General features: G+C 47.2%; 1 protein-coding gene across 2 annotated transcripts in view; it reads right to left on the bottom strand.

The window, feature by feature from the left end:
- The window catches only part of LOC135903459 (sulfotransferase ssu-1-like), a 79,008-nt gene that overhangs the window by 18,495 nt on the left and 32,996 nt on the right, over window positions 1–27,517 (bottom strand). For both annotated transcript variants that reach the window (XM_065433775.2, XM_065433774.2), the window contains exons 2-4: window positions 20,905–21,080; window positions 2,961–3,113; window positions 1,715–2,102 (exon numbers count right to left, since the gene is read on the bottom strand). In XM_065433775.2, the coding sequence (XP_065289847.2) occupies window positions 1,715–2,102; window positions 2,961–3,113; window positions 20,905–21,080 (717 nt within the window). The remainder of the gene's footprint in view (window positions 1–1,714; window positions 2,103–2,960; window positions 3,114–20,904; window positions 21,081–27,517) is intronic.

Here is a 27,517-nt window from a genome sequence, read left to right as displayed (position 1 = left end):
GAACCAGGGCTGGATGGGGCTCGCCGAAGCCTGTGCATGCCAAGGGGGTATTAGATCGCGGGCGATCATTTTTGTATGCGAACACTCCCTGCGACGCCTGCATTAGTGTAATGTTACGTGCTCTTCAGAGGCCTCCGTTAGCCATTACATGTGCCCTCCTGGAGCAGTACTTGTAAAAAAAAAAGAAATCGTCACGATTACCAAAGCACCCCGCAATGAAAAAAACGGCTCTGTTGCCAGGCATTGCTGACCGCACACAGCCGGAATCTCCCACGCGCCGACCGAACAAAAGTGTCCAGCAGATACGTGAATGAACCTACGAAACCACGTACACATACTTTCACGCTGTCAACACCTGAAACTTTGGTAATTACGCGCGTGTTTGAGTACACCACGTGCTTGCGTCGTGTTTCAGCGACACGAACTCTCAACGTCGCGCGCTTTACGCCTTAAATACTCCTTGAATAATGGTAATTTTCTCTATTTCTTCTGCAATTCCAAAACGAAATTCTAAAGGCCAGTTACCGACTGACAAAGTAAGATCTCGATGGAAAAAACTGCTCCGCAGGGCTCGAACGAACTCTTCTGCGGATTTCCTCCCGTAGCGTGCTAGCCATCGTGTGCTACGGCAGGCCCACCACCGGCGGCGCCACCGTCGAGGCCGCGCCGAGCGGAGGAGGAAGGAAGCGAATGGCGCTAGTTTGGGAGACTGAGGGGCTTTAATTTGCCGTTGCTCCGGCTCCCGCTGCGTTTTTGTCGGTGCCTTTTGTCGGTGCCTGTACACTTTTGTCGGTGCCTGTACAAGGTTTAACGCCTTTCATGCATTGTCAGCAGTGCTTTTGCTAGTATGCGCTCCTCGCTACTGCGATAGCCTTTTGCCACGTGTTGAAATAAAAAAAAATGAAATACGTCAGTTAAAATAACACAAAGGCATAACAACAACGTAACTCTCTGTTACCCTGTTTGCAGGGAGGCAGAGGCGTGTCGCGTACACAAGTAGAGCGCAGCGGCCCAACGATGCAAGAAATAGCTTAGAACTCATAAGCGCGCGCGCAAGCGCGCAATTTACTCCGGGCTCAAATAAACCTTTTACCAATCCAGTCCAATTAGAACTCGTGATGTCACATTGACGTACACCCGGGTTCGGAGTTTGAAGATGCGTTATGAGCCTAAATAAATTTAGTGTTTCTCTTTAATGACCCTTTGAGCGACTACATTGTCATTTTTCAGTGCCGGGGAAGAATCTAACTGTCAGAAACACTAGCTGAGGACTTAACTTTCTACCGGGCGAAGTTCTGTCCTGGAAAGAACACACAAAGCACAAAGATAGCGCTGAGTACAGTCATAAATGCTTGAAAGGTCATGTACATTTCAAGAGCTTCGGCTCTTTGTATATGACTCACCGTACGTTCCAACGTAATTGATTGTGCTTGCGTACGTCCCCGAATGTACAGCACTATTTGCGTCATGCACGCAATCTGATTAGAAAAGATTTTTCCGCTTTAGAATTGGCGACAACGCTCGAGAAAGTTCCGGTACAAACATGACGCTCGGCGAGCGTCTTGGGCCGAGCAATGACACCTAATTGTTAGCCTGTGAAAAACGGTCACCGGAAAAAGTTGAGCAGTGTACGCGGGTCAATATACGTGCCAAAACTAGACCACGTTCAGGTTAAGCCTGACGGCGAGTGAGCACAATAAACCTGCACCGGTACCTCGTCCTTGACGGCGAAGTCGCACGAGTTGAAGATTTTCTTCATGTTGCCCAGCGCCGCGGCCTGGAGGATGCGTTCGACCAGCGCCGGCTCGTCGCGCAGCCTCGCCGCGTACTGGTCGCCGAGGAAGCCGGCCATCTTAACCACGGCGGCCGCGGTGTCTCTCTTGAGTTCCTCGTAGGTCAGGAACAGGACGTTGGGATCCGAACGGTGGGCGTACCACGACAGCAGGTGGTCGAAGTAGTCGCCAAACTCGACGTCGCCCGTGACGAACAGCTCGAAGAACTCGTCGAAGGTGCCCTTTTCGAAGCAGTAGCCCGGCAGGTGCTTGGTGTGGTAGTAGTAGGAGACGCAGCAGTCAAGCGGGTTGCGCGTGATGTACAGGTACCTGCGCCAGGTGTATATGTACAGGCATACGTTCAGTCGGCGTCAAGCGCTTTCGGACCACTCGTATTGGAGATAACGTTCATATGCAGTTTGGTATTATAGATATATAGCTAGCAACACAATGCAACAATGCGCTATTTGCACTACACACGGCTGGAAAACTGAATACCAGGCTGCATGGCCTAGGCTGCGGAAACTCGCTGATTTTTCGCAGGTTTCGTGATCCATAAACTATGGGTACCGACACCTGCTATACGATCACAGCACGCGTGCCAGCGGTACAAATAGGAATATAAGGCATGCGGATGACCGCGAACGCATATAAATCGTTATCACTGCATATAGATAACTTGTACAAAAGGTTTTAAGATTTTGCGGTATACCCTATACGGCGGCAACGGTTAACACTATTGCCACGTATTTTATCAAAGCGGGAATATCGAGCGCACTAACTAAACTTTAGGGCATGCATACCCTAGAAGAATGCAATGCGATTCCATCGCGCAGGGTAAAGGCGAGAAAAGTGAGAAATTATAATACTGCACAAACCAAGTCATTGACGGCAAGCTAGTGGACGAACCCCTCGCGAGTACAAACTCGCAGTGACTGGCTGAAGGGAAAATAATAAAAGCATTCACTACGGCGTCCTGTATAGTCTTTGCAACAACTGCGAAGAGAACGTGGTTAGCCAGCAGAATGCTACATTCTGTCACATAGATATATGTCTCGCATCATATCCCGGCTCTATATGTCACAACAACAGTGTATGCATGGTCGCAACCTTCTCGCCCATTCTCAGCAACTCTACCGGCGTCGCAGTTACGTGCGACGGCTACGCACGAGTTGCAAGGCTACGTACTTAGCCTGCGGCGAGTAGGGCTGCCTGTCGAAGGGCAAATGCGTCTTTATGGCACCCGGCTTTCTCCTCAGGATCGACCGCTCTGCGCCGCGCATCTCCAGGAAGGGCGTGCTGTCCCAGAACTCCTCGCGGTTCCGGGGAGGAACTGCGCCGCTGGGCAAACGGTACATGGCACTCGCTGTTAGCCATATACTATGGTTAAAGACCGGCCCACTCTGCATAGCAACTGCGCCGCATTCACCCACAAACTCATTGAGGAACGAAAAAGAAATCAATATTTACAGCAACGAGGGCTCGGACACTGTTCGAGGGCGCACGCGACTTCCGTTCTGCGCCGCCAACGTTTGGTTGGGGAGCACATGTTGAGCCAAAGCGCCAATTAGCTCTAGAAGCAGACCACTACGCACTTCTTTCCTTTAAGCGCAACATAGCACGAATCTCGACAGGCACGTTACCGGCACCATCTCTCCACTGTAGCAGCGCGCATCCGTCACCTGCGGAATCTTGAAAGAGAGAAACTGTCATCCAGCTCACAGTATCACAAAGGCACAACACTTGCTTTGTATAAGTTCGTTGTGATCTGAGATAGACGAAAACCTTTATGGTTGCCGATTGCATGTCCTTTGAAACAGGGTGGCGACAAATAGTCAACTAGTCTGCATGAGGTGATCAGGTTGTGCCAAAGCCGGTGGTAAAAAAAATTAAATTAAATTCAAATTCTGGGGTGACACGCGCCTGAAGTACAGCATGACTAAAGGCACAAAGTACTGGGAAACTCCGCTTTAATTTTCACCGCCTGGTGCCCTTTACCGTGCACCTAAGTCTAAATACACGAGTCTTCTTGCATTTAGCCTCCAATCGAAAAGCACCGGCACGGCCGGCATTGAACCCGTCCCGTCGAACTCAGCCGGCCAACACGATAGCTACTGAGCGGTGGGCGCTGGCGACAAGAGTTGCCAACATTTCTAATATCATTAAATAAACCAATCAAACAGGCAGTGGTCTCTCCGGTTATCTCGGAGCCCGCAGCGATGCCTCTCGTGGTACTGCAGCACTCATACAATCGACACTTAAAGCTTATGGCCCCGAGAAAAGCACGAAAGCCAATTGAAATTAATGATTTGAACACCTTGATAAAAGCAGCTCACAAGAAGCATGCGCTGCGCCGTCGCTGGGCGAGATAAACTCGCATAGGGATGGCCCAGCGTTTTTTAGAGACAAAGTATTCTCTATCGATAAAACCGCAGGAATCGCTCTGCTAATCCAAGACGTCCTGAGAAGCTTCTAACGACTGTCGACCCGCGCGTTTCGTCGTCCGGTAAATTTTCAGGTTTCCAAGCCTCTCTCACTGTAAATGCGAACGGCATTTCATAACTGCACCTAACTAAGAAAGCTTCAGCTAATCTTGGTCTTTAATATCCTACACTCACAGAGCACTGTCTTCCTGTCACAGTTCGCCACAGAGCGAGCGTGTACAATAACAGAACACAAGAACATTTGCAGACATGTACAATTTCTCACAAAAGAATAACCAAAACAAAGTGGAGTCGCGTTTCCAGAATTAGGTTTTCGCAAGCCTAAATACTAGCAATAACACCCCGATGTTTAAGCAGAATTCTACAAAAAGGCGAAATTCTAGATAAGAAATTCACTGCCCGTTATGATACTCCCTAATGCAAAACTTGAGCACAGCTCTGTAGGTGCGTTCATTGCGCCAAATATCGGCGCGACTGCCTCGCTAATCGGGAGATCGCAAGAGGCAGCGCGTGGGAGACGCGTGGACGTGATTCACAGCAGCCGCCGCAGATAGACCTTCGCTTATGCAGCGCTTTGTTTCCATACAAATGACGCACGCTACTCTGGCACCATCTCGTAGCCATCGTCGGCGCAAAGCCCGTCTTCTGCTATACTACGCTTTTCTTATGCTTTCTCCATAACTTGCGCCTGCGATTTCCACCTCATGGTTGCGCTGCACCCCCCTCCTCCGCTTTCCTCCTCACGCTCTCTTCGTTATCGCCGTCTTTCATCTCCCGCTGCGCTCCACGTTCGCTTTCATCATTCGCTGTGCTCGTTCGCTCGGTTACGAGGGATGATGCCGACACTCGCCACACGAACAGGCACCTAAGTGTTGCGCTCTAAAATATTGCTTATACGTATGCGCATGAGTACAATAGCGCTGTAGCCTACATATTGTCACCCAGCTATTACAACTAAAACAGTTTACCACCGACAGATTCGCAAAAAACGTCCCTTTAGCGATGGCTGGTCCTCGGAGAGCGCGCGCGCAACCACGAACTTCGTCGTTCTCGCCTTAAGGGTCCCGTGTCATCACGTGCAAACTTATTTCGCGTCAATATGCTATTACTAATAGACCGCACATAGCAAACTGAAGCACGCGGAAGACATATATAAGCAACTCGGACATAATAAGAGAGGGACGCAACCGCAGGGCAATACTTAAGACGCAACCGGAGAGGGCAATACTTAAGAGGGACGCAACCGCAGTGGGACACGTGAGACGTCTTGTACCTACTGCAAAGGGTGTGTGGGTACTTCAGGTATAAAAATGCATTAGCTAACATTACTTATTATTTACATTAAAACAATACATATTGCACCATTACCACATTAATAACATTACAAACATAATTTATTCACGTATTGTGTGCAAGTAAAATTGGAGACACAGGGGGTACGAGTGCGATGGTCTGCATAAGCATAAAAGCCGATGGCCTAGCTATCTTCCCCCCCCCCCCGCCAACAAAGCGGCGGAACTCATCTCAAGATGACTGTCAACGGTAATGCGTTCAGCATTGAATCTATATAGCGACATAACGTGTTGCCCCCGCCGAAACGAGTTATGCATGGGGCATGTACTGCAGTGGCAATACTCTTTCGCGCTTCAAAATGGTAACCACTCGGCGCCATCTAGCACCACTGCCACGAAGCCTGCGCCTGGCCGCCGAATTTCATGGCGCACCGGTGCATGCGAACGCTCAGAAACGCGCCATCTACTGGCACAACCAAGCAGTCTGCGCGTGGCCGCCGAGACGAGAAGCCTGAAGCGCCGGGCCCAGGGAACGCTGACTATTGTTTCCTAGCTTGCCGCACACTCAATGGCACTAACTCAGTGACCGAATATGGCGAGAGGTTCGTTTAAGAGCGACACATATCCAGTGCATTCATGACCCACCCTGCTAAAGCGTTGTTGTGAAATGCATTGATCGAAACCTGCAAATACTCAGTGCATTTGTGGCGTAGCCTGCTAATGTGCCCGATTTTTGTCCTTGAGGGACCCTTGTATCGTAGGTTCAATTCTGCTCATCATCGCCAAAACTTAAGCAATTTTTTTCGTGATTGTGAAGCGGCACATTCCTAATGACACGCACGTAGCTATCCACGCTGGCGTGAAAGAGGTTCGTTGAAGAGCGGCACATATCTACTGGCACAACTGGCACATACCAAGTGCCCTAAATGGGTGTCAAAGAGCTCTTCGGGAACCAAGGGGTCGCACCAGAACGAGAGGACCAACGTAGCAGGCTTCTAGAACAGAACTGCCCGTGCCCTGCTTGCGCATCGAGCATGCACTGCCCTACTTTATTTTCTTCCTCTTTTGCTGCAGGCGCAAAGGCACCGGCTTGAGCGCTGACCCTAGCGTCCCTGCGTTGCGGCTTCGGTGCACGCTTCAAGTTTCTTCGAACAGCAGTACGTGCCCAGTCCCGCATTTACAGTGACCCATGTTGGCGTGAAGGAGGTTCGTTGAAAATTGGCACGTTTGTACACGTTCCCACATACTCATTGGCCCAAGTAGGTCTGACGGTTGGTTTCGAACCCTCTTAGCTCAACACAGCAGCCCAGTGCGGTAACCAATCGTCTACGGACTACCCAGTGACCCACGTAAGCAGGGAAACGGTGACGCACACACACACACACACACACACACAAACACCATCATCATCATCATCACGGTCATCATCATCATCATCAGTCTGGTTACGCCCAATGCAGGGCAAAGGCCTCTCCTATATTCTCCAACTGCCCTGGTCCTGTACTAATTGTGGCCATGTTGTCCCTGCAAACTACATACTGACACGTGTACTTATCTTTATCGGGCAACCACTTTTCGCCGCCTAACAAATGTAATCGCACAGCGTGGGACGCGCCTGCATGTACCCGAAGTTTCTGGAAAGTTATCGATGCTTCTATCCGCTGTCTGTTGTTGCCGAACCTTATGTTATCTGATTTCATCACCTGACGCAAATGGTGTAGAACTTTGTGGAAGGCACGCGGGTCCGAACGATTAGTCTGGAACATTCGACGACTGCTCTATAATAGCCGACGCGCTTGACCCGCTGATCAGATTTCCGACGATCGCCGACCGTGTTCACCGCTATCGTTGTGCTATAAGTGTAGCCTGTTTTTGTGCGCACAGGTTCGCCCAATAAAAGCTGTTTTGTATTCCACCATATTGCTGCTTTCTTCACTGTCACTACCACGTGACAATACATACATACATACATACATACATACATACATACATACATACATACATACATACATACATACATACATACATACATACATACATACATACATACATACATACATACATACATACATGCCTACATACCTACATACATACATACATACATACATACATACATACATACATACATACATACATAGCCCCAGCAATTATGCGAAGTACCCTAAGAATGCGAAGGCATTAACACATTTTTAGAAGCGCTCTTTTCTGTGAGCTTTTGTTGGCCATTGTCGAACTGTTTCTTTGATAAGAAGTCGGCAACGGCCTTATGTTCATCAACTCGGCGTCACCAAGGAACGCAATAAACACGCGTAGAACTCTATTCGTGGCTGCTTCGCAGGCCCTTCCGGGAACACTACGTCTTTAAAGCCCACCTGTGTGTCGCAGCGCAGGCTTTGTGTGTGATGTCTTGTGATATCTAACTATGGTCCGATATAGTGACGCCACACGACCCTGTGACGTCATAGCGTTTTCTGTACAAGAACAAGCCGTTCTTGGCAATAAAGTTAGTTGCCTTTCTTCTCCTGGACCGTTGTCGCTCTTCTGTGTTAGTTCATCTGGCGACGAGGATGGGATCACCGTGACCTGGCCTACTGGACACCATCAACGAAGATGCGGCGGCTCAACGAGGCCACGCTATTACCGGAGGCGTCGCTACCATACAGTGGCGTAGCCAGAAATTTTGTTCGGGGGGGGCTACGCCACTGGCCCCATGTGTGTGTATATATATATATATATATATATATATATATATATATATATATATATATATATATATATATATATATATATATATATATATATATATATACACACACAAGGGGCCAGTGGCGTAGCCAGAAATTTTGTTGTTGCATTTAAAAGGAAAAGTTTAATTCTAGTGACTACTGGTTTCAAATTTTTTATTTCGGTGGTCAATTATTTATTAAAAATTGGCCAAATCGAAAATTTTCAGAAAACGAAACTATCAAGTTTAAAACTCCGTGACTCAACAATGAAAAATGATATCACAATTCTGTGAATTGCATCTAATAGTACATCCACAGCGGACAAAATGGATAAGTTACACATGAATCTCAAAAAAATTTAGTATTGTGGAAATACGGCTTGTGCAGAACCCTTGTACACAACGTAACCAATTCACGTAAGATACAAATTGACATAGCAAACTTGTCCGCTTTGGCTGTTATAATAGACGCCGTTTACAGAACCACAATGTCTGTTATTCATGCATAGCTATTAGTTTGTAAACGTCGTGCTTCTATATTTTCAAACTTTAGAATTTTTCAAAATATTTTCAACAAGATTCAGGCCCTAAATCGAAGTTGTGTTTCCAACAGAACTAGGATTTAACTTTCTCTCTCAAATGCAACGAATTTCAATCAAAGCGATTAGCAGGATTATCTAAGAAAAGGGTTTCTGCGTTTTACAAGTATTTGAATAGGCCGCGTCGGATTGGGCCCGAGCTAAAGCTTCCTCTTAAACAATTTGTCAAGGGATCAAATCCATGAATAATAACTGCATTGTCATTGCCAAAGATGCTGCAAACGAATTCTTGAACGCTACGCACAGTCAAAACAATAAAATATGTATTTTTTCATAAAAGAATATACTCGTATGTGCCAAAAATATTGCCCAAAATAACTGATATCAATGCTTCCATATTTTTGTCTATTTAAGTAAAGAAAATATCACACGAACTTTAGAAGTATATCAGTTCGAAACCAGGAAAGCAGTGCATGCCACTGATATGAAAAATTAAAAGGCAATGAACTGAACAAGTTGAGGACAAATATGTTAATGAAACTTTGTCATTCATGAACCGTGCTTACATTCTTGTATATATGCAATGGCCAGTGAAAAATCTCAATGACGCTGTAATTTGTTTTAATGTATTACGCAGAAGCAGCTGTCACCGGTCGTGTATCGTAAGTAATTGCACCGAAATCAGTCGCAACAGAGGGCACGTATAAAAAGCAGGAATTCTGCAAGATATACGAGGGCAAGTCAAATGAATGTGAGCCAACAACGGGGTACTTCCTTTAAAAGTAGTCTTCATGAGAATTTAGACATTTGTCCCATTGACCAACGAGTCGCGTGATTCCCGTCTTATAAAACTCCTTGGGTTGCTGCTTCAAAAAGTCTGTATCTGGTTCCCTTGAGCTGTTTTTTCGGTTGCCCCAAAATGTAGAATTCGCAAGGTGACAGGTCTGAGCTGTATGGCGGATGCTGCAGCGTTTCCCACTTGAACTTTGCCAGTTTTGTATTAACCACATAAGCGACGTGGGGACAGGCATTGTCGTGGAACAAGATGACCCCATTCGTCAATTTTCCACGTTGTTCGTTCTTGATTGCGACACACTGTCGTTCTGGCGTTTCACAATATCGGAAACAATTGATAGCCTCTCAAGATTTAGCAAATTCTATCAGTAATGGACCCTGACGACCGAAAGAAAAGTCAACAACACCTTTCCAGCGGAAATGATGGCCTTTGCGTTCTTTGGGCGTGGTAAATTCGAATGTTTCCATTGTAAGCTTTGCCGTCGTGTTTCAGGCTTGTAGTAGTGGCACCAAGGTTCGTCCCCGATCACAATTGCAAACATGAAGTCGTCATCATCATTGTGATACCCGATCAGATGAGTCAAGGCAGCGCGAAACTTCTCCGTCTTCTCGCTATGGATCGAAATCTTGGGGATCCATTGCGCACCAAAGAGCCGATAACCGAGAAGCTCATGAATTAAGGCGTGAACCGAACCGTGGCTGATGTTCAGACGGTCTGCCAGTTCATCGATGCTTATCCTCCGTTCTTGTTTCAGCAGCTCATGAACCTTTGAAATTGTGTGGGGGGTGATTGCACGATGGTTTTGGCCCGGTCTTGGAATGTCTTTGCAACGTCCTTTAAACCGTTTGCTCCAACGCTTCACAGTGGTCAATGAAATGCCGTGTTCAACGTAAACGGCAGCCATACAGCGATTAATTTCTGTTTCGGAAACACCTTTAGCTGTCAAAAACTTCGCGACACCGAGCTGTTCAACTTTTGAAGTGTCCATTATGTGACGCAACTATATTCAACCCAGTGTATGAGAGCAATAAAGAACATTTATCTTCACACCTGCGTGTCACTTTTGTAAATGAGACATGCCGTTCTCCTACGCGCATGCCTCGCAGATAATGAACCGAACCATTATTGCGCGGTTAGGGTAGGCGCACTTTCATTTGACTCGCCCTCGTACATTAGAAATGCAAAGATACAATGGGATATACAAATGTGAAAATACGGCTTGATAAAGGACAAAAAAGTGTCACTGGAAACATAGTTCACTGCATGTATACACAAAACATCGCAACAAGATATTTAAGTATACGTATAAGTCTCCAATGAGTCTATGTATGTAAGAAAAAGTAACTGTATGTGATGCGTCAAACAAGGCAAATAAACATGTTGCACAATCATAGATTCACAGAATCCTATATTCCGCCCCCATTCCATCCACTCCCCCCGATGTATTGCGCGCGACGGAAGGCGGCGCGCTTGCTCCCCTCTTTTCTCCTTTGCGCACACAAGACTGAGCCACCATCGTCGGCTCACCCATTCCACCTCCCCCCCTAGCTTTCACTCGCACATACAGCATGCAGCGCGTGGTCACGATTTTATCACCCTTGGACTTTATACGAAACATGAGGGCGACGGCGACGGCAGGAATGCGCCTGGAGTGTCCATATAATTGCTTTCGCAATAATATAATAAGAGTATCCGGCAACTGAAGCGTCCCGTCGCCCATTACTTTCCGCAAAAGAAGTATCAAAATCGAACTTTCACCATGCGGCAATTCGCTGCGCCGCAACAATGTTTTTTTTTTTTTTTCTGTGGGGCGGAGGCACCGAAATGGAAAAAAAACGCATAGGAAAGTATGTTGGCCAGAATCGAATGCCTATATCGGGCACCTAATGGGGCTACATAATTAATACCGAAGAAATCATGAGACGATTGGCCCCCTGAAAACCATACGCATATTGCTCAGTATCCTACACCGGCGAAACAAGACTTTCCGGAATGGTTCCGCTCAAGGAACGCGGTGCAATCCTTCGAGTCCCCACAGTGATGGCGGCGAGCGACCATTGCTTTTTTTTTCTCGTCTGCTAGCCAGAAAGCTTCCAAAACTCTGTCAGGTGAAAATCCACTCGGCCAGAGCAAGCCGAACGCCCACCGAAGTGCACCGCGCGGTGGTCGGGGCCATACGAGAAAAACATATGCGCTCTGGCTCGCTCTGGCAGCCCGCGGGTAGGGTAGCGAGAACAAAAAAAAAATTGAAGAGGCTCAATGTGTTCTCGGCGAATAAAGGTCTAAGTAGAAAAAATAAATAAGAACGTAGTTACTTTGGCTGGCTTTAGTGTCTTGACATGGTTGTTCTGGCGAAGGTTAAAAAAGTGTTGATATTTTTTTATGTGACATGACGGCACAAATGAACCACCCCAACACATCGTCTCATTGGACCTTGCTGCGTGCTTTGTCAACTCGTCTGCTAGTGTGTTGATTTGGCTTGTCTCGTTGTATGTTCCGATGTAAGACTTTAGAAAAGTCAATGGACCTTTGGCGTCAAATGTTTATAACAACATTAAACCCACAAAGTTCCGCAATTGAAAATTTAAAGCACAACTTTGGAAATGTCAATGCACGTTTCACATCGAGAGCTTATGAGATTTATACCCATAAAGTTTGGCAGTTGATATCCATGCGCTCCATAGATTCCGTGGCCTCAGTGAGATGCCGCGGCGAGCCCGCTCACCATCAAAGCGCCCTTGAAACATTGTGCTCGGATGGGACTGCTTGGCGTTATGCGATGTTACGAACCTCCAACCGGTGCCGCCACTGTTACGAACTTTCACCGCTGCACCCCGATTACGGCTTTGTGGTCCCGTAGCGCTCGTCACCCGTTTCGTGACAGAGCGTTGGTAGCGAAGACTCCGAGCCTGGCGTCGATGAGAATAACAAAAGGGACTTTATACATTATATACAGGTTATCATACAGGACATGAACGGGTCGGCACTGGGGCCGAGTGCTCACAACAAACGCGACTGTTCTCGCACGACGACGTCCGGCGAAAACGCGTGACACATCTCCCCCAGTCGGGAGCGACACTCTCTCCCGGTGGGTCGGCGGGTCCTGTTTTTCAGGCGGCGTGTCGCTGCTTTTATAATCCCCGAGGACCATTGTCACTCAAACGGCCCAATACAAAGTCAGCACACGACGGTCGTCCGAGGGGTCCAACCAGCGACCGCGCTGGCCACCCGGTTCAAAGTTCGCGCGCGCGGTGACCTCCAGGCAAGGGAGGTGCGGCGCCGGGCTGTCTGGCACACGCTGACATGTCCAAACTTGCGGCTCGCCGAGGCTTCTCCCGCGCGCTGCCTGACGGCTCAGCATCTTGACTTGTGAAGGGAGAATTAGGGCGCTCGCAGGATAGATTCCGCATCTTGCAGATTCGGAATCCGGGCTTGTGGTAATGGCACAACAGCATCCCCGCCCTCAGATAAGGCGCCGGGAAGACGAGCTGCCTCCACGTGGCTCGGATGCCAGGCGCGCACGTTCGTCAGGCTCGTCCAAGTTCACGTCCAGTGTCGGGACGCCAGGTAACTTCACGTGCCCAGGTCCGACTCGCCAGGACAGGAGCTCTGCTCACCACGTCGTCGCCAAGGCACCTTGACCAGCTCCGCTCGGGTCGTTCCTAAGACCTTGCTTCTCGCCACTGGTCCTGCTTGGTCGTTCTGCAGCTTACAAAACCGACCGGCAAAAGGCAACACCCAACACGAACAAGTGCCCTCTGTCTCCCGTCAAACACCAGACAAGGCCATAATCCAAATCAACCTAACTAAATTTCTATCCCTCTTTTTGCTCCCGCTGCAACAAGAGGCAGGTGTACGATCTAGTACACAAGGCTCAAACAACCAGTTTTCAAATTAACAACGCAACAACATAGAAACAATTATTAATCAGCAATAATAATTACAAATAGAATGGTCCCCTTGAAATCGCTTGGACCGAAAGCATACTTCTGAGGAAGCAAATGAGGTCATTCATTTTTCCCGGCGATATTTTCGCGGAATCCGAAGCTGCTTATATTTGCGACCCTGCTTATCCGTGTAGCGGCGGTACAATAAGCCAGATTCCTTGCCAAATGAAACCCCCTTTTTTTTCACTCCCCGTTTGACGCTCTTCCTCAGATCGGCTAGTGAACAATCTTCCTGTTGTTCGCGAATCCGAGTTTCCCTTTCAACTGCAGCCTGCTCCTGCCAGCTGGCGGAAACCGGAGCGAGTGTGGAGCCCGCGTCGCCTAATTGCGGCGTCGAGTCTATATCGCGGCTAGCACTGCACGCGTCACTCCCACTCACTTCCAGGACCCGCTCGTCTAGGCCAGCCTCCGAGCTCTGCCTCTCCCGTGACTGCTCGCCACTCAAGTTACCGTGATCGGTCCGTGTGCCGCACCGCCTTTCGCTCACCGACGCTAAGTCAAGTTCCCTCGACAGCGGGCGCGCTTTGGATCGCGTGGGGGCCATGTACGCCACGTCGGCAAAGAGTGATTTGCCCTGATCCCTCAGCAGCTGCTCCGAGCTATTTGAGAAGAGGTAGGAAAATTGCTCCGGGAGGGCGGCTGACACAGCGGCTTCGGTGTTAAGTTTCCCAAATTCTCCTTCAATGCTAACCGTCGCGATCGGTAAACAGACACTCTCCTTCTGGGCCACTTGCCGTATCCTAACGCACTCTCCCGTAAAATCACTCGAGGAGACGAAAGACGGGTGAACAACGTCCATAGTTGCTGCAGAGTCCCGCAGTGCTCGGCACTTCTTGCCGTTTACCTTAATTTCCTGCACATAGGGCTCCAATAGACGTATGTTCTTGTGAGTTTCCTGTATCGTTGCAAAAGCAATTCTCTCTGGGCAGCTTGCAGCGATATGCCCTTGCTTTTTGCAATTGTAGCAGGTTAACGGTTTCCGTTTTTCAAAAGAACGCGTCATTTCGTTTCGCTGTTTCGGACCATCGTCATCATTCTGAGATGCATTCTGTCCATCCCTTACAGTTTCTTTGGGAAGGGACTCGTCGTCCCGAAACTCGCGACGCGTGATTTCCTTCCGTTCGTCGGGCTTCCCGTAAAACCCATCTCTTCTATCTGCTTTTTCTATGCGCACTGCCTTGCTGTGCAAGCTGCGGCGGGTGTAATACTCTTCCGCTAACTCTGCTGCCTTGTTTAGCTTAACCTCCTTTAGCCTATCTTGCAGCCAAAGCCGGACATCCTCATCAATGCAACGGTAGAACTGCTCCAACGCGATGCATTCGACAATTTTGTCGCGGTCGTCGTAAACCTCTTCGCCCTTCAGCCATTCCACCAGGTCGGCTTTTAGACGAAACGCGAAGTCAACATTCGACTCCTTACCCTTTTTTGCATACCGGAACCTCTGCCGGAAAGCTTCGGGCGACAATTTGTACTTCCGCAGTAGCGCTTCCTTCACATCACTGTAGCTCTCAAACGCCTCTTTCGATAAGCAAGTTATTACGTCTGATGCCTCCCCAGGAAGCAACGCTAACAGATTCTGTGCCCAGAGGGATCGCTCAATGCTATTCCGTTCGCACACGTGCTCAAATTTCACGAGGTATTTGGCCATATCCTCTCCGACGACAAAGGGTGGAAGTTGATCGCGTATTCTTGGAACATTAGAAGTGAGACTAGGCGCTGGCGAGCTATTTCGGGTCTCCAACTCTTTCATTTTAAGCTCGTGCTCACGAATCTCTCTCCTTTCCTCCACGCAACGTTCCTTCTCCCTCTTTTCCTCCTCGCGACGTTGCTGTTCTCTCCTTTCCTCCTTTTCCTCCTCGCGACGTTGCTGTTCTCTCCTTTCCTCCTTTTCCTCCTCGCGACGTTGCTGTTCTCTCCTTTCCCGCTCGCAACGTTCCTTCTCCTCCCTTTCCCGACGTTCATTGATATCCGCCCAGGCCTCTGCGGCTTCCTCCGCCGTTACGTCCCCAGTCCTCATGACCTCAAGGATCGCATTCTTTCTTTTAGTTGAGCCCAACTCAATGCCCAACTCCTCACAAATTTCGAGAAGTTCCTTCACCTTGTACTTCTCCATCGTTCACACTGTCCTCCTGCTGTTTACCCTTTTTGAATATACCTGCCGTACGCTACTATAACACTACTAGTAACACATATGCAAGTATATCACACACTGCCCTGTTTACCCCCTCAGCATCCCCTGGTTTTCAAAACACTCTTACTAGGCTTGAAACACACAAGGTTATCACAATGCAACACCAAATCCTTCCTTAAGCTACTATAACCGGTGTCAAAGAAAGTCTGGTGTTTGAGGTAAACTTCAGGCACTCACCGCGCCGAGGTAGCTGATGCCGGTCAATCCCACCGCTGCCACCAGTGTTACGGACTCCCAACCGGTGCCGCCACTGTTACGAACTTTCACCGCTGCACCCCGATTACGGCTTTGTGGTCCCGTAGCGCTCGTCACCCGTTTCGTGACAGAGCGTTGGTAGCGAAGACTCCGAGCCTGGCGTCGATGAGAATAACAAAAGGGACTTTATACATTATATACAGGTTATCATACAGGACATGAACGGGTCGGCACTGGGGCCGAGTGCTCACAACAAACGCGACTGTTCTCGCACGACGACGTCCGGCGAAAACGCGTGACACATCTCCCCCAGTCGGGAGCGACACTCTCTCCCGGTGGGTCGGCGGATCCTGTTTTTCAGGCGGCGTGTCGCTGCTTTTATAATCCCCGAGGACCATTGTCACTCAAACGGCCCAATACAAAGTCAGCACACGACGGTCGTCCGAGGGGTCCAACCAGCGACCGCGCTGGCCACCCGGTTCAAAGTTCGCGCGCGCGGTGACCTCCAGGCAAGGGAGGTGCGGCGCCGGGCTGTCTGGCACACGCTGACATGTCCAAACTTGCGGCTCGCCGAGGCTTCTCCCGCGCGCTGCCTGACGGCTCAGCATCTTGACTTGTGAAGGGAGAATTAGGGCGCTCGCAGGATAGATTCCGCATCTTGCAGATTCGGAATCCGGGCTTGTGGTAATGGCACAACAGCGATTGCAGGTGTATGGGCGTTGCCACGAAATCCAGCCCGAGTTCGCAATCTTCGCGGTTAAATGTCTTTTCGAGCGTCAAAAAGGCATTCTAGACGAAATCCAGAGTGGTTTCCGGCGCCGGGGGTCGCTTCGGTCGGCGTTGCATGGGCAGCACGAAACAATTTCGGGGGGGGCTGAAGCCCCATAAGCCCCCCCCCTGGCTACGCCCCTGCTACCATAGGTCAGAAAGAGATCCGGAATTCAAACAAGTAACACATTTGCTTCTCCTACCAAGCGATGTCCCGACTCGGCAGACTAGACGAGTACGACCCTAAGGTTGAGAACTTCGAATCTTATGTCGAACGATTTGAGCATTACGTCAGGGCAAACGAGATAGCGGTAGTGAAGAAACTCTGTTTTCTTGAAAGTAATTGTTGCAGAAGCATATGAAATTCTCAAAAACTTGGTTGTTCCATTGCTACCAGGAGATAAGACCTTCGCGGAAGTAAAGGAGCTCTTGCAAAGCCACTACAGCCCGAAGACGTCTGCAGTTGCAGAAAGGTGCAAATTCAACCGCCGAGTGCAACTTGACCAGGAAAGTGTCGAAGACTACGTAGTAGAGTTGAAGCACCTAGCCCGCAAATGTAACTTCGGGCCATTTCTCCTGGACGATCTACGCGACAGATTGGTAGCTGGGATCCGAAGTGAAGAAACGCAGAAGGCGTTGTTCACGGCTGACGCACTCACGTTTGAAAGGGCATGCAAAATAGCTCTTGACAGCGAATTGGCCGCAAAACAAACAGCCGCAATGAAAGCAGGAAGCCGGGCGGAGAGCATAAACGCAGTGGAAATGAAAACTAACGAGCATCAGCGCAGCGACCGTGACCAAGCGAAGGATAAAAGCTCGGCGTGAAACAAGACCAAGAAACAAAAATGTTACCACTGTGGCAAGACACACGCCCCAGAACATTGCTGGTATAAAAACTACTCGGGCAAGCTATGTTCAAAAGTTGGACACCTGGAAAACATTTGACGAACGAGCAAAAGTGAGCTGAAGGCACATGCAGTAATGTAATCGTCAGACGAAGACGAGCACACTCTGTATAGCTGCACAGTCGACACATCTGTGAAAAACGGTTATGTGGTGACTGTAAACGTGGAGGGCCAGAAAGTGTCAATGCACGTGGGCACGGGGGCCGCACTGAAAGTTGTACCTGAAAGTGTGTACGAAGAAGTTTGCGCATGTGCATTGTGAACCAACTAGGGTTGTCCTAAAGACGTACACAGGCGAGAAAATGGATGTCATAGGGCAATGCAATGTAACCGCGACCTATGAAGGGCAGAGTGCAGTTTTACCAATCGTTGTTGAGAAAAACCGCGAACGCGAGTTACCACTATTGCTCAGAAGAACCTGGCTTAACAAGCTTCGGATGAACTGGAAATCGCTTTGCAGTGTGCGCATCGAAGACAGAGTAGATAAGATTCGCGCAAAGTTTCCAAACGTGCTTTCGCAATCGCTTGGTTCTATCAGGAACTTCGAGGCGCAAATTGTTTTGCAACCGGATTGTACGCCGGTGTTTTGTAAAGCACGCCCGCTTCCTTTTCTTTGCGCGAACAAGCAGAAAAACGCCACGCTGAGCTCGAAAGCCAAGGCGTAATCACGCCTGTGAGTAGAAGCGATTGGGCAACTCCACTGGTTTTGGTCCCAAAGAAGCAGGGTGATCAAATACGCCTCTGTGGCGGTTACAAAATTACTGTGAATCCGGTACTTAAAATAGATCACTACCGCAACCAGAGGAATTGTTCACAGCACTGTGTGGAGGAAAAGTATTTTGTGTCTTAGATTTGTCATCGGCATACCACCAAATGGTACTGAGCCCAGAATCAAGACATATTTTGACGGTTAACGCGCACAAGGGGCTTTATCAATATAACAGACTTTCTATAGAATAGCCAGTGCCCCTGCTTTGTTCCAGTGCATGATGGATAAAGTTTTGCTCGGTATTCCGAATGTTGGTTGTCATATTTATGATGTCATAATTGCAGGCCAGGACGTGGACGATTGCCAAAAAACGCTCGAGCGGGTGCTAGGCAAGCTTTCGGAGCATAACATTATGTTAAAGCTGGAAAAATGTAAGTTTTTCCAAGATTCTGTCTCGTACCTTGGGCACAAGGTCAGCACGGATGGCATCTACCTGACAGAAGAGAAACTGAAGGCAATCCTGCACGCTCCTGAGCCAACAAATGTAACCGAATTAAGAGCATACTTAGGGCTGCTCAATTTTTACAGCAAATTTATGAAGAATGTGTCATCTATAGCAATATGGTTGGCCTTCAGAAGTGCCTAACGAGCTCCAGCCATACTACGTTAGACGTCTAGAGCTATCACTCGAGCAAGGTTGTGTCACGCGGGGCACAAGGGTGATCGTGCCCGAGGCATTGCAACCAGCTGTGTTGTCCTTGCTACATGAGGACCACCCAGGCACCTCGAGGATGAAAATGCTGGCTAGAGGCTTCATTTGGTGGCCAGGTCTCGATAAAGCAGTAGAAGATTATGTACGAACCTGTAGGGGTTGCCAAGTCGTGCAACCAGCCGCGCAGCCTGTACCACTACACCCTTGGCCTTATCCGTCCAAGGTTTGGCAAAGGCTGGATGTTGACTTTGCTATGAAAGGACAGCTTACCTTTCTAGTCTTAGTGGACGCCTATTCTAAGTGCATTGAAGTATGGCTAATTACCTCAACAGTCACAAGACAAACGATTTCCAAACTTCGAAGTGTCTTCGCGGCGTACGGATTTCCCGACGAAACTGTGAGTGATAATGGACCGCAATTGTATCACAAGTGTTCGAAGACTTCTTTGCTAAAAATAACATAAAACATACAAGAACGCCGCCCTATCACCCATTTTCGAACGGGGCAGCCGAACGTCTAGTCCAAACAACGATGCGCGCATTGCTGAAACAGCTGCTAGCAGATGTCTCGCAAAACCGAGAATCAGTGCAAACCAGGTTAGACAGCTTTTTGATGAGCTATCGGAACACGCCACATAGTGTGCCAGGCAGCACTCCTGCGCAGCTCTTCTTAAAGAGGCAACCCAAGACCAAGTTGTCATTCCTCAAACCCGATTTTAAGCAAGATATGCTCAACAAGCAGCTGAACGAGAGAGAGATAAGCACCGGGGTACTGAACGTGGATTCTTAGTGTGTGACAAAGTGTTTGTTAAATGCGTTCCAAGTGGACGTTGTGGTCAAATCATTTAAGAAGTGCTCAATCACAAACCACTTCGACGAAACGGAAGACGACCTGCTGTGGGATATCGAGAGCGGCGGTTCAAGCTGTGCGACGAACTCGAGTGGCAGTGATTGTAACTGAGCATCCGACACAAGCGGTGGGTTCACTGTATGCACCGATTTTCTTTTGAATGTTTACAATATAAAATGTTATTTCTCGGACTGATCTCGTCACGATGTCGCAGCGAAAAGAAGGAGGGGGGGGGGGGGTCATTCTAGATTTTTTCGAATCTAAGCACCCCCCTCACTTTGGGCATCGCGATCGTGAAATAAAGGGGGTGCTTAGAATCGAGTAAATACGGTATATCATCGCGAAATGCGTGAGCGCGAAGTCGGAGACAGCTTGTCGAATGATTCCGCAACGCCCCACTGTTTCTACAGTGTCTTCACGAAATCTTGGTTAACGCCGATACTATTCATTCGCGCAAACATCGCCAATATCCCGTGTAATTATTTTGGCCTTTCTTACGTATGTGCAGAGGTTGGCATAGTGGTGAGTTGAAGAATTAAAGGAGAACACTGAACACTCACTTTCAAGCACTGTTATTAGAAGAGTAATCCAAGAAGGCACCAACGATACAAGGCCTTCGTTATGAACGCATTCATAAATTCATCAGGCATTGCAGATTATTTATCGGGTTTAAAAAAATGCAACTGTGGTGCAATAAATTACAGATGTAACTTATTAAGATGTAGCCTGGTAAATGCCTTCAAAGAAAACGTGTTTTTTTATGATTATTTACTAACCCTCTCTTTATAAGCGTTGAACGTGAGCATCAAACATGCAATTATGCATACAACAAGAGTTCGTAATGTGATACCTTCGTTCATAAGATAACGAGGATGCTGCACGGTGCACAACGACACAAGCTAGCACATGAGACTTTCGTGCTTTCACATGCCAGCTGCATGTACTTCTCGCATACTCCCGCACGTATTTCCGATTTGGAAACACCACGCACACACACACATCATGGGAACAATGCCGAAATCTATCCGACGACTCTGGCCTCATTGTTTCTCATGTGTACCTGTATATGTTGTAGACCAGGTACTGCAGCCAGGTCGTTCCGCACTTTGGGTAGCTGACGATGAACACGTCGTCTGGAAGAGGCTGGTAGGCAAGCGCCGAGCGGACGCATTGCTCAGGGAAGTAGTAGCTCCAGAGCATGCCCTCGATCACCCGGGTCAGCGGGCGCGTTGCCATCTGCACACAAAGGGAGAACTCATGTTGCAGCAGAGGTTGAGCAATATTCAATTGAAATTTCGCGGTTTCCTGTGCTAAAACCACGTGCTGATTATGTGGCACACCGTAGTTAAGGATTCCGGATTAATATTTGACTACCTTTATTGTCCGTCCAATACACGGTGCACGAGCATTCTCTAGCGACGCATTCTTTGCCTCGTCTAGGTACTTTGAGTCATCCTACGTACCCATTTATCTACTTGCCCTCCTACGTCATCATGATGCCGTCGTGCTGGTTCAACTGGCTATATATCAGGATATGCATGATACCACATGCGTGGCATAACATGGTTGGCATTGCATGAAGTGAATGACATATGTGATGTATGACATTGTTGGGAGCTGAGTATAGCGAAGGCAAGTAACACACGTTTGGATATCTTGAGAACGGTGCGTCAACTGGCTCTTATTCGAAAGTAAAAGCAGGTTTGCCGAGTGGCTGTGGTGGCGTCCTTGTCGAGGAGCTGTCTCGATTCCAAAAAAGAACAGGGGATAATGACCTCCCCCCCCCCCCCCGAGGCGAGGGAAACCGGCTTTCCGAGAAGTGGGGACAACGTAGGTTGCTATCATCTAAACGTAGTGGCATGTATGCCATCACCTGGCCATTTAGATCTTCGTGATGTCATCGCAGTCGTTTCTTTGCCTGGTTAAATGTTAAAATGTCATGCGTGACATGAATAACAGGACGATATGATGATACGGGTGACATGGCATACAACATATGTCATGACTTCCACACGTGACATGAATAAGATATATGACATGCACGATGTGGCGTAAATGTCTTGATGTCATCTTGTAACGCACGAGATTGCAGGATATGGCATGCAATGGTATGTATGACATGCATGACATGATGTCTTGCTTCCGTGGTCACACGGAAGGCTCGTGCAACGCACACAAACAACTGCTTACTTTAAGCAAACACTCCTGCCCATCTGGTGATACTGAAAAGGTCCCAACAATGCTGGAAAGCCAGGCAAAGCCAGGTACTAAAAAATCCAGGTCAACTACATTTAATGTGGTGTATTACATACATGTACTTAAGAATGGCCAGTGAATGCTACGCGAAAACTAATGCTCACATGCCATTCTATTTGACAGGCTGATATTGAAGGTTGTATTAGAACTGATAGACAATGTGGCAATGCCTATAGTATTGAACGGACGTTTTTAACCAATGCTTAAAGGCGTACAGCCAATGACGACATCCTAACAACAAAGCAGGCCCGTAATAAGCATTTGGGTCGACCGGCTTAGGCAACTAAGTGCATCCCCCGGCAACGCAGGGCCAGCGATACATGTATGATACAGTGGCTTTGCCAGCACTGGCATTACGAAGGCAACGAGGGTCTTCGCAGGCCTGGCTGGTGCCGGCTCAAAACCAACATCAGCCCTAGCTGGCATCATGCAGTGTGCTGCCTGGGATGAGGCGGAAAGTACCCGCCGTGGTTGCTCAGTGGCTATAGCGTTAGGCTGCTGAGCACAAGGTCGCGGGATCGAATCCCGGCCACGGCGGCCGCATTTCGATGGGGGCGAAGTGCGAAAACACCCGCGTACTTAGATTTAGGTGCACGTTAAAGAACCCCACGTGGTCGAAATTTCCGGAGTCCTCCACTACGGCGTGCCTCATAATCAGAAAGTAGTTTTGGTACGTAAAACCCCATAACTTAAACTTAGGCGGAAAGTAGAGGAGGAGGGTATGGCAAAAGCGTGAGAAGAAAAGCGTAGTGCCGCTCTGCGGCGACGGTGGCTACTAGTAGCGCGCGTCGTCTGTTCACTGATCATTGTATGTATGAAAACAAAGCGCTGCATTAGCGGAGGTCTGTTTGCAGCGGCTGCTGTGAATCGCAGCCTGTCGCCTTCTCCCTATTAGCGAGGTCATCGCGCCACAGCTCGCTCTGTTTGCAACGCGCCGCACGAGACAGATTGTGAAACCAAAACACGTATAGAGCAGCCAACAAATTTCGTCTTAGAAAGTATCGTAATCCTCGGAGAATATTGTGTTCTGAGGCAAGTACACTATTAAAATAAAGGATTATACATTTTTATAGGTGTATGTTCGTTGAAGCGGGCTAGGTGGAATACTACAGTACCATACATTGTTTAAAATTAATGCAAACATGGCGCGGTTGGCCGAATTGCTTTGATTAAGTCAAGAGAAGTTCCTAGGCTGCCAAAAGCCGAGGTACTCTACAGAACGACTGCCGCACAGTGGCTATACCTGCTCCATGCAATTGCTCATAAAATGCGCGATGGCTGTGCGCAACAGCCTCAGTTATCCTCCAGCATAATCAGTCGCAACTCACAACTTCAAGTAGCGAGAGATATCATTTAGTAGAAAGGCAGAAAGGTCGGCCTGAGCTAGCCTGTTTTGGCCTGCTGCTCTGCACAGGGGATAAAGAGTTATAAAAGATGGTGATGAGGACAGGAAGAAGGTAAGTGGTTACCTTGAAGCCTTGATGATGGTGATTTGGGATTTTTATGGCGCAACAGTCGTGCAGACTATAATACGCCAAGCACATGTGTTTCGGATTAGCCTATTTGTCCAAATGCGGTAAGATGGTGTAAATGGGCAAGTAAAAATATAAAACATGAAATGTGCTACAGTTCTTATAGGATTCCTGTGCCTTTCAAAAAGTTAAAGGTATCTTCAAGGTATGGATAGGGATTCTTTTTTCGTAAAATATCTTAAAATATCTTTCCCTTCATTTTTCTAAGCCAGGACATGTTATTAAAATGTGTAGCATGTTTAAAATTTCACCGCAGTGTCGGCATGTTGGTTGTGGTTTGTTATTAAGTAACTATGTGTCCGCCTTGTGAGACCAATTCTTAGGCTACATAAAAATAACCTCGTAAAATCTTTGTCTGTGGTGACAACTCCGCCAGTCTCGTAAAATAAATTTTATGCAATGAAGCTTGTTAAGTTTTTGCTGATCCCACACTTTCTGCCACTGTTTCTCAACTGCTATTCTTAAAGTGGCTTTATAATCTTGCCAAGGTAGTCCAACATCATGTAGCTCCAAATATTCGGTACTGGTTGCCATAATATCTGCTCTTTCATTCCTGGGAATTCCTACATGACTAGAAATCCAGCAGAAAGTGGCATTTAAAGCTCTCTCGTGACATTAGGTGCAATGATTTCGTATTTTCTTCAGTAGATTATTTCACATGATAATCTAGATGCGAGAGCTTGAAGAGAGCTCAAGGAGTCGCTAAATATAACAGATTCATTATTTCCTCTTTTCAGGATGTATCCAAGAGCTAACGAAATGGCATGGAGTTCTGCAGTAAAGACTGTAGCCTGACTTGGAAGTCTCATTTGTTTTTCAAATTGATTTGATGTGACTGCAGCGCCTGCATTGTCATTGCTTTTTGATCCCTCTGTAATGTATGTCATGCAGAAATTATACTCCGATTTTATTTCTAAATAATCACTTAGTAACGCCTCTATTGGTGAAGATTGCTTTCTGTTTTTTGTTAACCTAAAGTCGCATTGCGCATGTTTCATCTCCCAAGGAGCAAAAGAAGGTTCATCTTGCAAGAATCTTTTTCTTACGTCGTAACATAGGTCCGTATTCAGCTTTTGGTACCTGATAAAAAAGGAAGGAATGATTGCCGGTTTCTTGCTAAAATGTATTTCAAAGCACGGCCTTCTAAATAGTAGTCTACAAGGATGCGTTGAACAGGACAGTACTCTCATTATGTACATGTTTCCAAGAAGTTGTCTTATGTGTTCCAGACAACTGGTTGGTTTCTGCATAGAACCTCAGTATGGTAGACGTACGAAACGCCCCGGAACACAGGCGTAGTCCAAGATGATGCATCGGATCAAGAACCGCTAATGCCGACTTTCGAGCTGAACCGTACACAAAGCATCCGTAGTCTAATTGTGACCGGACAACTGCATTGTATATGCGAAGTAGACATATTCTATCTGAACCCCATGATCGATTGGATAGGATCTTTATTAAATATATGGATTTGAGAGATTTCTGTTTTGCATACGCGATATGCACTTTGAAGTTGAGTTTCTTGTCAAAGATTACACCAAGAAATATGTGTTCCTTATTTAATGTGATTTGCTCTCCTTTAATATGTATTGTTGGGTGCGGTGTGAGCCTTCCGTATTGAATGAAAGTTACGCATATAGTTTTTTCTGCGCGAAATTTAAAATCATTTTCGTTTGCCCGTCGCACTATAGAGTTCACACCCAACTGGAGTTGGCGTTTGCAAGTAGCCATATTACAAGAGGAGAAACAAAGTTGAATGTCATCGACATATAAAGAATACATTAAGGAAAAAGGAATAAATGTAGTTATCGAATTGAGCTTCACTAAAAATTGTGTAACGCTCAATATTCCACCTTGCGGCACTCCATTCTTCTGTATAAAACAGTTGCAGAAAATTGGTCCAAACATCACCTGAAAAGTTCGGTCCTCCAGTTAGATTTTGATTATACCAAGCATGTGCCCTTTTATTCCGTATCTGTGCAAGTCCATTAAAATGCCATGTCTCCACGTCGTATCATATGCTTTTGATAAGTCAAAGAAAACAGAGGCGCAATGTTGCCTTTGGACGAAAGATTCACGGATTTTTATGTTTAACCGGACTAATTGGTCGATTGTACTGCGATTGAGTCTAAAGCCACACTGGTACTGATCAAGTAACTCGTTACTTTCCAAAAGGTGCACAAGCCGTTGGTAACCATTCTTTCGAATGTTTTTCCTAAACAACTGGTTAAGGCAATGGGGCGATAACTGTTAGGGTCAGAGCGTGCCTTCCAGGTTTTAGAAGTGGCAGAACCATCGCCTTCATCCATGCTGTTGGAAAATAGCCTTCCGCCCACAACCTGTTGAAGAGGTGAAAGAATGTGTCGGACGTGTTCATGTGTAGGCGTCGCAGCATTTCGTAGTGTATGTTGTCCGGACCTGCTGAATGGCTCTTCCCTAAATATATCGCATCGAAGAGTACAGTTTTTGCAAAAGGACAGTTATATGGTTCAGTACTATTCATCGATATCCGAAGATCTTTCTTTTCTGCAGTGGTCTTTATCTTAAGAAACTCGGGAGTGTAGTGAGCGTCATTCGAAATTCTAGCAAAGTGCTCGCCAAGTCCAAGTATATTTGCTTGCCCTTCAGACCCGTTTCCTCGTCATACATAGGGAGCGTGTATTCTGTATGAACACCGTCAACTTTTCTCACTTTCTCCTAGACTAATTTACTTGTTGTGTGACTGTTTATCGAGTTCACATATTTCACCCGTGATGTTCTTGCTATCCGTCTTTCCCTTCCAGCCTCACTGCGCTTTTGTTTAAAAAACAATAAATTATCGAAAGTTCGGAACCTGCTTAGTCGAGACCATGCACAGTTTTGTTTCCTACGAGCTTTATCACATGCATCATTCTACCACAGTTTTAGTCTACGTGGAAGCTTCCCTTGTAAAAGTGGTAATGAGTTTTCAGCTGCATCTAAATTTTCTTTCGTTATCGCATCACATAAGTCGTCAATGTTGAGTGCGATGACATCATCAATCCTTATTTCAGACCTTTCCAAAAAAGAGAGCAGTCTGCTTTACCCAGCTTCCATCTTTGTCTTCGTGCTGGCATTGTTGGAGGCGCGTCGATCGGCTTGAGCATTATAGGGTAGTGGTCGCTGCTACGTGGGTTTTCCCTCACGTCCCAAGTAAAAAACCTAGCAAGTGACGGCGTGCTACAAGAGAGGTCAATGCTTGAAGTAGATTGTGATTTCGCAATAAAATATGTTTGCTTTCCATCATTAAAAAGGTACACATTGCAGATGTCTAAAAATTCTTCTAGCATTTTCCCCCTCACGTCAGTGTGGCTACTGCCCCAGATGTTGTTATGAGCATTAAAATCATCCAATAAAAGGAAAGGTTCTGGAAGTTCTTTCGCCAGATTTTCTAATTCTTTTCTTGTGATATTCTTACCTGGTGGTAAGTACAAGGAGCATACCGTTATTGTTTTTTTCTATTTGAGCTTTTACTGCAACAGCTTCTAAGTTGGTGTTAAGCTTCACTTCACGTACTGGGACTCCTTGAGCAACCACTATAGTGACTCCGCCGGATGCGACCGAAGACTGTTCCCTATCTTTGCGAAAGATGCTGTATTGACGCAGAGGTTGTTTATGGCAACCTTTCAAATGAGTTTCTTGCAAACACATAATAGAAGCCTCAGTATATCCTCGAAAAGGTCGTAAATGTCATCAATATTAGTTCTTAAACCACGGCAGTTCCACTGCACAATAGTAGCCGTATTTGATTATGTAGATTATCAAGTACTTCACGAAGAAATTCTATGTAAAAGGTCACAAAGATGACATATGTAAATGAGCAAGAAGCTTGCTGAAATTCTTTTTAGGTGACGTCTCCTTGGCAGG

Source organism: Dermacentor albipictus, chromosome 7 (assembly GCF_038994185.2).
Source record: "Dermacentor albipictus isolate Rhodes 1998 colony chromosome 7, USDA_Dalb.pri_finalv2, whole genome shotgun sequence".
NCBI lineage: Eukaryota > Metazoa > Arthropoda > Arachnida > Ixodida > Ixodidae > Dermacentor > Dermacentor albipictus.
The sequence above is the reverse complement of the archived record's forward strand: the minus strand, read 5'-3'. Positions and strand labels throughout refer to the sequence as shown.